This window comes from Notothenia rossii, assembly GCF_949606895.1.
Source record: "Notothenia rossii genome assembly, chromosome: 6".
Lineage (NCBI taxonomy): Eukaryota > Metazoa > Chordata > Actinopteri > Perciformes > Nototheniidae > Notothenia > Notothenia rossii.
Genome location: NC_136909.1, coordinates 60873193 through 60886484, shown reverse-complemented (window position 1 = coordinate 60886484; position 13292 = coordinate 60873193). Strand labels below are relative to the sequence as shown.

General features: G+C 40.0%; 1 protein-coding gene and 1 long non-coding RNA gene across 2 annotated transcripts in view; one reads left to right on the top strand and one right to left on the bottom strand.

Annotated features, from left to right (window-relative positions):
- Positions 1 to 1810: 1810 nt before the first annotated feature.
- opn3 (opsin 3) overlaps positions 1811 to 13292 on the top strand; it is a gene marked incomplete at its 5' end in the record, with an annotated part of 28650 nt that continues 17168 nt past the window's right edge. Inside the window, one exon of the mRNA XM_079691004.1 lies at positions 1811 to 2123. Within this exon, the coding sequence (XP_079547130.1) occupies positions 1811 to 2123 (313 nt within the window). The remainder of the gene's footprint in view (positions 2124 to 13292) is intronic.
- On the bottom strand, positions 10374 to 11412 carry LOC307045385. Its single transcript, XR_013809901.1, has 2 exons — positions 10690 to 11412; positions 10374 to 10472 (listed from the first exon to the last, which is right to left on the bottom strand). It is a non-coding gene; the product is annotated as an uncharacterized lncRNA (long non-coding RNA).

The following is a 13292-nucleotide window of genomic DNA, read 5'->3' as shown; positions in this document are numbered from 1 at the left end:
GCGCCCCCCCTCCCAATTATTATTGCTGTTATTATTATTATTATTATTTGTATTATTATTGTTGTTGTTGCTATAATGCAGGGGTATTCAATTGCATTTCAAAGAGGTCCAGTAAGAGAAAATGTAATTAAATGCTCTGTTTTCGCTGTCTACCTTCCGCCATTTGAAATTACTCCGACTGTTTCTCTCCTCTTGTCTCGTCTCTGTGTGTGTGTTTGAATCTATCGTGCTGACTGCACCGATTTGATTGGCTGGGTAGCGTCACCTCCTTAAAACATTAAACAATAACTTTTTTAAACCTTTTTATTTTTATGTTTTAAACATATTGTATAAAACTCCCCCACTACTTGGACTATTCCTTGCACCCCTCTAGAATAAACCTTAATGGTCTCAACCATATTGCATCAGTAACGTGCAGTTGTTATTATAACAAGATCGCAAGGACACTGGTAGCGATTGGAAAATTGAGTGTTGTTCAGTTTGTGTGTTGTGGAACATGCGTGTCCGTGCATGAAAATATACCACACACCCAATTACAATTGCATGTTCAATTCACTACCCTGGAAGTTAATACAGTTGTTAAAGTTGGAACAGCCTGTGGACAGCCGTTCTTCCTTGCATGTCAGTCGCCTACACCTTCTTATAGAGGACAGGCACATCTAGCTGCAGCACGACCCGTATATTTCCGCACGCCGTGTTCTCATATTTCTTCATATTTTTTTTAACATTTTCAACATGGTGGATAAATCCTTACATGCTCCCGGCAACACACTGAACGTCAACTTTGCCTCCTTCTTACACTCACCCCTACTTTAGTGGGAACAATGAGTCTGCGTCTTTGATGCACAGAGGAATAAACGCAGATCATCCTCTGGCTGCAGCCTTGACCGGTACTTGCTTTTGATCAAAGTCAATGCGGAAAACCTGCACTCACACAGGTAGGTGGAGGGGAAGGGAATGAGCACTTTTACAGCCTTTTTGGTGAGGTAGGGGAACTCACTGTCCACAGACAGCCACAAGTGGGCAAGTGTCACTTTACTCGTCTTTTTCTCGTTCTTTTGTGTCTCACGCTGCGCCTCCCCTGAAGCTCTCTGGCTCCCCCCAGGGGAGGCGCGCCTCACACTCTGAAAACCGCTGGTCTAGACAAACAGTTAAAATCTGCAGAGTTATCGCATTTTTATGCTTGCTGCATTCATAGGAAATTGGGTAGTGAAAACGTAATGGTCATTCCACAGAGTATCCCAATTGAGTGAGGAATGAGTACTAAAACACAGAAATTAGTTAGCATTTTACCACTTCGGTACATTTTAGCCGAGACTGGCGGAAAGTTTGTCTTTGGTGTGTAAAAAGACGATACACAAGCAGAGATTTGAGATCCACAAGCAGAGATTTGAGATCCGCAAGCGCATTTTTGGTCGACAAATACAAAATTGATTCACAAATGCCTGATCAAAAGTTCTAAATGTTAAAGAGATATTTCAAAGATCTTTTTTTTTATTTGTAAAAATATTTTGTGTATTTGCAGATCCGTTTTACATTTGCACATTTATTTGTGGGTTTGCAAATCTTTTAAATGTATTTGTGGATGGTGTTTTAGACTTACAAATCACATACACACAAATTATTTTTATGTTCACACAAATAATTATGAGACATATCTAAGCCCATACAGTTTGAACACCGGTCTCGGGTTGGTATGAATTAGAGGCGCGGGGAGCGCGGGCAGGAGCAGAGTGGAGTCTCGTGTACAAGGCAAGCGCTCACTGACCTCGAGCAGCACAATGCTGGACGCCAAGAGTTTCTCCCCGCTATGAATCCTGTCAACGAAACGGAGAGAAGTACAGAACATTATATTTTCGCACTTGGCACCTACAAACTTCTCGCGTTCACCATTGGGACTATCGGGTTGTTCGGCTTCTGTAACAACGTCGTTGTCATCGTGCTGTACTGTACATTCAAGAGACTGAGGACCCCCACCAATCTGTTACTAGTCAACATTAGTTTGAGTGACCTGCTGGTTTCTGTCATTGGAATTAACTTTACCTTTGTTTCGTGCCTCAAAGGCGGATGGATCTGGAGCCAGGCGACATGCATCTGGGACGGCTTCAGCAACAGCCTATTCGGTGAGATAAATACATATCATGAACATTAGAGTATAATTATCAATGTACTTTTTAAGAAAACAGTAGAAATTGAGAACATTTGATTACTCATTTTTGGCTTTTCACAGTTAATATTCTGACATAATTCAGTATGTGAGCAGTTTTATGTCATGTCATTATGTTAATTAAATTCATAGATGAGCTCATCCACATGTAATTGATCATTTAACGCATGGAAAGGCATATACAGCAAATACATCATTTATATAAAATGTCTGTTTAAATGGGTAAAACCTGATCATGTTTTGGACACAACAAGCTCTTAATACCTAATTTGTGGATTGTTAAAATATAAATGTAATCAAAAACTGTTCACTGGCAATCTAGTCCCCATATAAGGAGCTGAACATTTAATGACCTTCAATACATGAAACTGAAATACTCTGACAGTGCATGTTTTTTATGGAAAATTAGCATGATGTGCAGGTCTGTGCTTTATGCAGAATAAGGTTTTTTGTCACCTGTATAACCCCACAGCCTCTATTAGCTGTAAAATCCATCAGCTGCATAACAGTGTGAAGGTCTCATCCTGCAGAATAACAGCTCAGGGAGGGATCTGTGATAATGAGCTCATTACTGCCCTGTTCTATCTGTTGTCCATGTATTGACAATTGCTTATTTTGCACATGATCTAAAGAACATGATTGCCTGCCTCTCCTGTCATGTGACACCACAGTTGGCAAAACTGCAACAACTAATTGAAATCAGAGTCATTTCTTTGTCCCAGGGCAATTGAGTTATGTGACAGTTGCTCCATTTAAGAATGTATATACAATATATAATTAAAAGAAAAAATGGTCTCAATATAAGATGGAAATATAAAATAATATAGAATGCAATTGTACACCATATTTACAGTGGTGTTTCAGTATTATTAAGATATGAATACTAAATTGCACAGTTTTAAATGATTTGGCTGCCGATGTGCTTTGATCTGGTTTTGATTTTAATAAACCTTTATATTCAAATCTCCTTATGTATAATTATGGATTCTCCCAATATGATGCGTGATAACAGTGACTGATTATAATGCATTATTTAGAAGAACGTAACCAATCACAACTAGAATTAGAATACACTATGACCCTTAAAAAAAAGGTGTCAGTGAGTGAGTAATATGATATCTGAACTTATAAATCATTATACAATGCTGTATAATGTATTGTAATTCTTTTTTATGAAGCATTGTTAGCACTTGTGGGAGTTTATTAGCTGGTTATGATGCATTATTGTGTTTGAACTAGGGCTGCTCAATTAATCGTATTTTAATCGAAATAACGATGTTGGCTTGCAACAATTATTTATTTTTAATTACTTTTATTATATTTGTTATTGATTTATTTATTTGTATTGGTTTTTCAGTTGAATTATACTTAAAGTTCAGGGTAATGAACTGTTGAAAACATACTGTTCACATTTTTTTTTATAAATTGATGCTTTCAAATTAAATGGATAATCGTTTTTAATAATCGCGATATCAATTATTGACCCAAATAATCGAGATTATGATTTTTGCCATAATCGAGCAGCCCTAGTTTGAACAGCATTATAGACATTATAGGAAAGTATATTTCTACAAAGTATGTGTTCACATCCAGCCTCCTGCTGACACAGGCTGTAATGTAAAACAGAAATATAATTCAGAATATGCGCAAACGCAGTTTAATATCATGTAATTATAATAAAGTGAGAGATAGGCTCAACCACAATACAGCTTACAACACCAAAAGCATATTCCATGAAGAAATCATTTCCCCAAAATACTTGTTTATACAGGTTCAATTTCAACATCATTTTGATATAGTGATGCAAGCTGGCTTTGCATAGAGTTTATTTGTTGATGGTTAAAATATCAATAGTCCTTCTTATTAATACACTCATATAAAGCATTATAATCTGTTTATAGTGCTGTAAAATTATAGCTACTCACATTATAATGCATTGTAAGTGGGATTATATACAGTAATACATATTTTGTAACTGTAATATATTTTCATACTTGGACAAAATGATGTAATTGATTAATTCCATCCAGATGTTTAGATGATGTTTTAATTCAAGATATAAGACTGTGTTGCTTCTTCCTTTATTTGACATTGAGTAGAGAGGATGTGCTGTTTTGCAGTGTTTCCAAACCTGGAAGATAATTATGTAAATTACCTGTCTTACATTTTTCATGAGAAAAAAGCATGGTGTTATTCAGAAGAAACATCCCTGCACCTGCACCTGATAAGACAAGCACAATGTATGGCTTCCTGCTGACACAAGCTGTAATATAAAAATGGAAATGTAAAAATATAAACCCCATAGCTCTATCTGTGTCCTCTAGTCCAGTGATTCTCAAACTTTTTTCAATAATGTACCCCCTTTGAAAAAAAAATTCAGCCCTGATCAGTGCAAAAACTATTTGTTATGGAAAAAATGCCTATATAAAGAGGTACAGTACAGTGCTGCCAACCCAGTCTCACAAAAAGACGTGTAATAACTACGTTGGTCCACAACGTAGGACGTAGTATTTCTACAAAAACGCCTCTGAAATTGTAAGATCCCTACGTTTTTTTCCCCCATTCATTCCAGTGGCTGGCGTCTATGTCACGTGATCTTCACATATCTCCCTGCAGAAAAAAAAACATGGCCGAACTTCGTTTTATTCTCGGTGTAAAATGCCTATTTTAAAGTTAGTTTGGCCATTAAAATGCGTTTTGATGTCATTTGATGCGAGAAATATGAGTTTTTATTTCAGATTATGTGTGCAGTGGATATACATGATCTTTAGTTTGCTAGTTATTACGAAGATTAGTTCAGGAAATTGTGTCTATACAACGTTTTCATTGTTACCAAGGTGGTTGCTAAGGACGTTGCTATTGATATTATTTCTGTTATGTTGTGTAAAATGGTGTTATCTTTATTGCTACCCCCTTCACCGTCAATGCATAGTGTTGGTCCACAGCGCAAACGTATTAGTTTAACAAAATTGTGGCATAGTGTGGTGCCGAGAGATGGGAGTCGGAGGAGGGGTATCAAAGGTACAAGCTAGACTTTTATTTAGCATCTCAAAACACAAGCGAAGACCGGCGGAGACAGGAAGTCCGGCTCACTAAAATGTCCGTGCAGAACAATACCCTAACCCATGGATCCGTGGGTGAATAATGTCAATCACCACAATTGATACGTTATTTTCCCCTGTGCAATTCTCAATTTACTCAACAATAACACATAATTATCCTTGTGTTTATTTATTTGTTTGATTAATAAACACAAGTTGGAGTCCGTCAGGATCGAGGGTCGGAGCAGCTCATTTGCTTTACAGAATATTACGCCCGGAAGTAAGTATTCTCTCCGCCGCTTGACAAACCCCGTGATAGTCCGCAAGCTCTGTGATTGGAGAGTGTGCTCCGAGGGTTACGCCGAGCGTCGAACACCAATAGAAATAGAGAGGCGAAGTCCCTCCCTTTCCGGGGGAGCTCATGGGACCCCGGAAGCGGAAAATTATACATTGAATTCAATGAAAACGTATCTTTTGATCCCGTTTGAATTGTGCCACGAACTACACATATGATGTTTGTCAATTTAAAAGAACATTTTGCAAGTCAAAAAAATTAAAATGTGTCGCAAAACTGTGAATTAACAAATTTTTTTGTGTTAAGCCGCTCAGTGAACTACATGTCTCTGGTCCCGCACAATACGCGTCACCAACACAAAGATGGCCGACACGTTGGCACATTTCACCTCATTCTTTCAGAATGAGAATAAAAGTATAAAACGAGGTGAAAATCACTACAAGTCTGGGCACGTTGAGAGCTGTACATACACGAAAGGGGAGTTAGTCAGTTCTGTAAGAGCCAGCATGCGGGACTGGCTTTACAAGGTTTCGGTGAGTAACATGAGTGCAATGTTTAACGTTAATGTCAGTCAATAAGGAGGAGAATGAAAAATAAGATGATGAACTACAGACCCGGCATATAATGACTGCAGTGTGCAGGGCTGTGTTAATTTATATTACTGTTAGCAATAGCATTAGTTGACTAAGAAAACCGTCAAGAAAAAAAGTTTAGCGATGTTACGAGTCGACTAGTATAATATGCCCACGGCTGTGATTGACAACCTGGACAGCCAGTCAGAAGCTAGAATGCCAACCTAGAGAGCCAATCAGAACCTGGAACGGGTGTACTGTATACGGGTGTGTATGCTGTGGATAACATTAGTGTTCACAAGAACAAGGTACACTCCCGTGTTTCGTTTTAGTTGCTCTTCAGATTGAAGCGGACAGTTTTATATCGACTATACTGTATGTGTGATCTCCTTTTACATCTCGTTGTGTCATTTGAGTTTATTTGCTGTGTGTAGATTCAAGGATTTTGGTTATCTTGTCAATTTATTTGGTTATCTAGGCACAGCTGTGTGTGACTCCCTCTGGTACACTGGTATGTGTTTTCCTAATGTAGAGATCATTGATTAATTAATAAACTACACACTGAGTTTAGATCCTGACCAAATCCTTTTTTTTTGTTGATCAAATGTTTTTCAAAAATGTAATACACATTTAAAAAAATACAATGTACAATCACAACCAATACAACACAAATTACAAAAAATACAGAAAAAACAAACAATAACAACAATCAGACAAGTGGACAAAACTATGGAAAAATAAACCCTCCCACCCCCAGATCCGGACCATCCTTGTATTGCTCATTAAATCTATTATAGCATGTTAACAAACATGGTACTTACTTTATTTGTACAGATCTACATGGGAGAGGATGGCGCGATGCAGAGCGCTGTCTGTGGTTGTGCACAGAGGATGTACAAATGCAGCCACGCTGCAGCATTGGCAATATTTGCCATGTGGCAGATCAGCTCCACAAAAGTTGAGTGCCAGTGGAGGAAGCCTGGCACTTCAAAAGTAGTCCAGCCGGTGTCTCAACTCTACCAACAGCAAGAGGAGACATACAACCCACTGGCCAGAGACATCGCTACTGAGAATGTAGACTGGTTCAGGTCTGCACTGAGGGGCACACAGTGTGGCATGGCATGGCTTTTGTCACCTGAGCCAGAGCTGCAGCCTCAACATCAGGCCATTTTCACCGTGCTGGAGCTGGTGAAGGAGCATGGGGGTCGGGGGCTTGAGGCAATTCTTGCCTCAATGCGACTGAGCAGAGACCAGCAAGCTGCCATCCAGACAGCCACCGTAGGACAGCAGACAAATCCTCAGTGGCAGTTACACAGGCAGGGCAGGTTGACAGCCAGCAATTTTGGTGCTGTGCTGAGGTCGGGACTTTCATCCACTCCATGCGCGTCCCTCATGAAGAGGGTGCTTGGGGGGTACAATTTAGACGGAGTCATGGCTGTCAACTGGGGAGTTGTAAACGAGGCCGAAGGGGTGAAGGCTTTTGTGCAGGCCTATCGGGTGACAGTGATCGACTCTGGTCTATTTGTGAGTGAGTCGGGTGTTTTGGGAGCATCACCTGATGGACTTGTGCAGACATCTGCCCTGCTGGAGGTGAAGTGTCCACACAGCCAGAGGAACATGACCATCGTGGAGGCAGTCCAGTTACCATCCTTCTGTCTCCGTGAGGAGGGTGGGTCATACATTCTCAAGAAGAATCACCCATACTGGCACCAGGTCCAAAGGCAGCTGCACATCACAGACCGGAGTCTCTGCTACTTTGTTGTGTGGACCACGAAGGAGGTAATCATCATCCCCATCACCAAAGACCCTGCATGGCATGGAAATCTCCTCCTCCTGGAGAACTTCTACACTCAGCATATGCTCCCTGTGTTGGCCAGTAGGGAGGAAGACATGTAAATAAACACACACACACACACACACACACACACACACACACACACACACACACACACACACACACACACACACACACACACACACACACACACACACACACACACGATATTTAACTAATAAACAATAAATCCCATGTTGTTGGAAAAGTAATAATGCTGCATGTATACGTTTTTGTTCAAATATCGCAAGTGTTATCGTGTTATGTGTTCCTGATATCGTGCAGCCCTAATATTAAGGCCTTATTGTCACATGCACAATAACTACAGTGCAGTTTTGGGCAATGAACATGTTAAGTCTCAGGCCCCTCTAAAATAAAGGATATTTAAGACATATAAATAAAGAATTACTTTTACTGAACTACTCCATAACTGTATTACATGGTCATATAAATAGTTTGAATGATTCATGACTGACAGAAGCTTGTTTTTACACTGACCTGTTATACTCATATCTATTAATATCTTTGTAACTTCAGTAAACCTCAACAATTCCCCTTCTGGTTTCATGCATCACAGTTCAGTAAACTGAGTAAAATATGAACTAGTGTAATCATTATAATAACTTAGGATTGTAACTCTTTAAGAAAGGTGTAGGTGGCTCTTAAAAGAGCCGTTGTGTGACTTTGGGCTGGTCTCAGCAGTTTAAGCCCTCTCCGCGGATGCAGCTGGCCAGCTGGATGCTCCCCCCTCCCCCCGGGGATCGCAGGCTGAAAGGTTTGGAAACCCCTGGCTTAGTCAACGGTGAGGGTGCTGGCTACTTCCTTTATCAGGGGATTTTGCAGGTTCACCAAGGCACAGCAAAGCTGTACCAGCAAATTTGCAGTGTTCCTGAGGTGGCAAGGAATCAGGTCCAGAATCCTGAACTCCTTTATTCTGGCATTTGCCCTCTCCACATGGATCCTGTTCTTGGCTATTTCCCTGGTAGCTCTCCCTTCACTCTCTGTGAACTTACCCTTGTTCAGGAAAGGGGGAATGTTCACAATCACACCCGCAGGCACAATATCTGAAATTAAAAAGCCCTTGTCTGCCAGGATAAGGTCGCCAGCCACTAAATGTTCCAGAATGCCTGAATGCTGCATAATGGCCTTATCAGACACAGAGCCCGGGAAGAGTTGGCTGCAGAAGTTGATGACTCCATTTGGGGCCACAGAGATGAGCACTTTGAAGGAGTGCATCCCTCTGTAGGAGGAGTACGTCAGTTTGGCTTGGTCCATCTGACTTGGGGCGGCCATGTGGATGTCGGTGCAGTCTACAATCATTCTGCAGTTGAAGGCAGAGGACTGGAAAGCAGCAGGCATGCTGTTTTGTTTTTTTTGCCTACTGGGCACAGTGGACATCCTTTTTTCGAACAGCAACCTGTGGAGCAGATGGACCATGGTGTTCACCACATTACCCACTGTTGCGGTACTGCAGTGGAACAGCTGTGCATGGTGCAGGTGAGGATAATTCTGCCGGATCTTCCTCATGGCCATGAAAACCTGGTCTGCCAGCAGGATGCCCTCCACTTTCCATCCAGCGTAATACACAATGGAGCCCTCAAAGCGCTCCACCAACCCCGCCACCCTTTTAAACATGGCCTGATCAGGAAGCCCTGTTTCCATACGGATGACATCATCAGGTAAGCCTGCTGCTGAATATTTGGCCATTCGCATCCAAGTATCCCCTGCCAGGTTTGCGGAACAACTGGACTGCACACTGGAGGGTCCAGGTTCGGTGTCTGCGGACTGCACGCTGGAGAATTCGGGGTCAGTTTCTGCAGACTCAGGCCCTTTGCTGTAGCTGTGGTCGCTGGACTGATTAACCGCTAAGCTCCCTTTCTCTTTGGTCCACTCAAATACAGTTGGCCCTTTCTCTTTTCCATGAGGAAAATGGCAGCTGCATATTCTGCTTTTCTCATCTGGCTCCCTGTCTGCTCGTCTACAATGAGAAAATTATATAATTCATTACTAACAATCATTTAAACCTGCCAAATAGCCCCCCTACCCATAGTTTAAACAGTCTGCACTCTTCTATTTATCTTGGGAAGCACTTGTAACATTCAGCTTGTGTGTGTTTTAGTTGTCTTTATTTCCAGGTAGAAGAGGACCAAGAGTGAGGAAGTGAGACAGAGCAAACAGTGTGTTTGGCCTTTTAAATGTGACACATAGTGATAAATGCTTCACCTGACCACTGTTCCTAAATAAAAAAAAAATTCTGCATCGTCACTCATTTTTTCCAAATAATTACCAATATTTCACAAATTCTTCATGTCAACTTAAGAGCACATCTGTATGTTGACTATGTCAACTTTGCCTGGTTCATCTTACTGGGGGGCTGCTACATGGATGTTGGTGCAGTCCGCAATCATTTTGCAGTTGAAGGCAGAATGAATGTATTATTGACTCAGAATGAAGCACAACTTCATGTCATACAATACATTGACTTTATTTGTAATTGTGTAAAAAAATAAAGCATTGATTAGCAAGCAGGACCTGCAGGAACAGAGAATGGTGATGGATGGAGCTGGGAAGAGAGAAGAATAAAGAAAACAGATCAACTTTATTATCGGATATTAAAAATTCAATTTTCAAAACAAGTTGCCGCTCCTACAGTTTTCAAGTGTGTAAAGATGATTTCACATGACCAATGCAAAATATCACACTCAATACATGTGTGTCTCTGGGGGGTGCATTGTGCCTTTGATGTATATAAATAATATACCATAACCACTATTACGTACAGTGGAAATCAGGTTGCCAGAGCAGGTCAGTGTGCATGTTCCTCAGGGTCTCAGCAGTTACAGGTGAGGTAAAGAAAATAAAAGGGAAAAAGGTCAGTAACAACACTTTAAAGTAACAACACTGAATAATTATCTCTCTTAATAATTTTCTCTCAGTAATCACTCAACTACTGTCTTTCCAACAAACAGATTGACTCACCCTCACTGTCATCACAATGACACATGTCCAGAAGAAGGTCATGCAAAGCTCCCTGCCTGCCTGCCTTCCTTCGACTCTCCCTGAACTGCTTCCTTAGCACCCGGCGGAGGGCGCAGTAGGCTACTCTTCAAATGTTTCACAAAATACTTACCATGATGACTAATCTTACTGTTTAACATTTTGGTGTACTTCATGTAATAAAATAATAACTTCATGGTAAGGCTACTAAAAATGACAAGGCTAAGTAATGTAATGCTAACTAACGTGCTCGCTACTCGTCGCTACAAGCTAGGTAGCTAACTTGACTATGTTCCATGCACAACCTGTATATTACCTATGATATTACCTGATATGTCTGATCCAGCGAGTCCTGGTCCTTTCATCAGACGGGAAGCGATAGAACGAGCAAGTGGTATAATCACTTTTGTGATTACAACATGGTACAAAGAACACAGGCATCTTGTAAAAGTGAATTTATTTGAGCAATCTCTTATATTTATTGGAGGGAATAAATCAGTTATGAAATCTTCTTCTTCGCTTTAATTACGAGTCGCAACCAGTTGGAGCATTATCGCCTGTGACATCACATACGCGACCCAGAATGGGATTTGGGATTTGTAGTCTTTGTAGTAGCGTATTTTTCATAGCCTTATATTTCAACAGTTTTACGACAAAATGTGACTTTTTTGACATGGAAATGATTGTTTAAGATTGACAAACATCATATGTGTAGTTCGTGGCACAATTCAAACGGGATCAAAATATACGTTTTCTCTCTCCATTGAATTCAATGTATAATTTTTCGCTTCCGGGGTCCCATGGACCGGAAGTAGATGGGCGTGACTTCGCCTCTCTATGGGATGGAACCACGGCAGACTGTCCAAAACTGGATTTGAACGGGTCCACGGGAAACATTTGCATTACATCAGCATGTGTAACAGTTGTAAATATGCAGTGGTGTTTATTTGTAAATCATTTAGTATAATCACAACAATTCTGTGTTTTATATTTAATAATTCAGTGTTCTTTATTTATTGATTGTTCAATACCGGACAAGGCCGGAGATGAAGAACTTGGGTCGCTGCTTCCTCAAAAGCGCATCACAATACATCTATCAATATTTGTGCATACCTCCACCATTAAACTGTCATATTCTGCACATTTCTTATACTATCTACATACATCTTATATAAGAGTATAATACATATATATAATATCAGTTAAAATAAGTGCTTCAACATAGTTAACATTGCTGGAGGTATACACAAAGTTTTTCATTCATTGCATAACTACAACGTTTGTGTATATGTCAATAAGCCTTAGAAAATCTTGAAATCTTGAAAGGGATGTGCAAAATAGTCATTATATACAGTCTTTAATTAACTATTAGTAGAAATAACGAGTAATGAATATACTTTATAGGGATCCTATTAATATCTAATAATGCAAATAATAAAATTCAATAACATGTTTTAACCACTAGGTATCCCTTTATATCAGGAGTGCACGTTTATGGTGTAAATACAGCCTATCTACCAATTGGATCAAATATAAAAGTCAGCCGAATTAGTGTTGATACTGCAAAGAGACGTATTGTGTGAAAAGAAATGTAAGATGTTGTTTAATTGCTGATATATTTATGATCCACGTCACGTTTTCAGTGTTGGCGGCAGTTCCTCATGTTTTTCTAGAAGTCTTCTCATCAAGGCTCTATAAATAGAGAATTACAGCATGTAACATTTAATGCAGCCGAACCGTGTATTACAATGCCGTTATGTGATGACCTCCAAAGAGAAAAGCAAGCACACTCGGAATAAAGTGTTTTCGGTCTGTTTCCGGTATTTTTTTATGACTATGTGATGTGAGATGTGACAGGTGAGACTGGAATTGCACAGGGGAAAATAACGTATCTATGCCACCATTTTAGATGCAGATTTTGTTAAACTAATACGTTTGCGCTGTGGACCAACTCTATACATTGACGGGGAAGGGGTAGCATTAAAGATAACACCATTAAACAGTTACACAACATAACAGAAATAATATCGATAGCAGCGTCCCTAGCAACCACCTTGGTAACAATGAAAACGTTGTATAGACACAATTTCCTGAAGTAATCTTCGTAATAACTAGCAAACTAAAGATCATGTACACCCACTGCACACTTAACCTGAAATAACAACTCATATTTCTCGCATCAAATGACATCAAAACGCATTTTAATGGCAAAACTAACTTTAAAATAGGCATTTTACACCGAGAATAAAACGAAGTTCGGCCATGTTTTTTTTTTCTGCAGGGGGAAATGTGAAGATCACGTGACATAGACGCCAGCCATTGCAATGAATGGGGGAAAAAAACGTAGGGATCTTACAATTTCAGAGGCATTTTTGTAGAAATACTA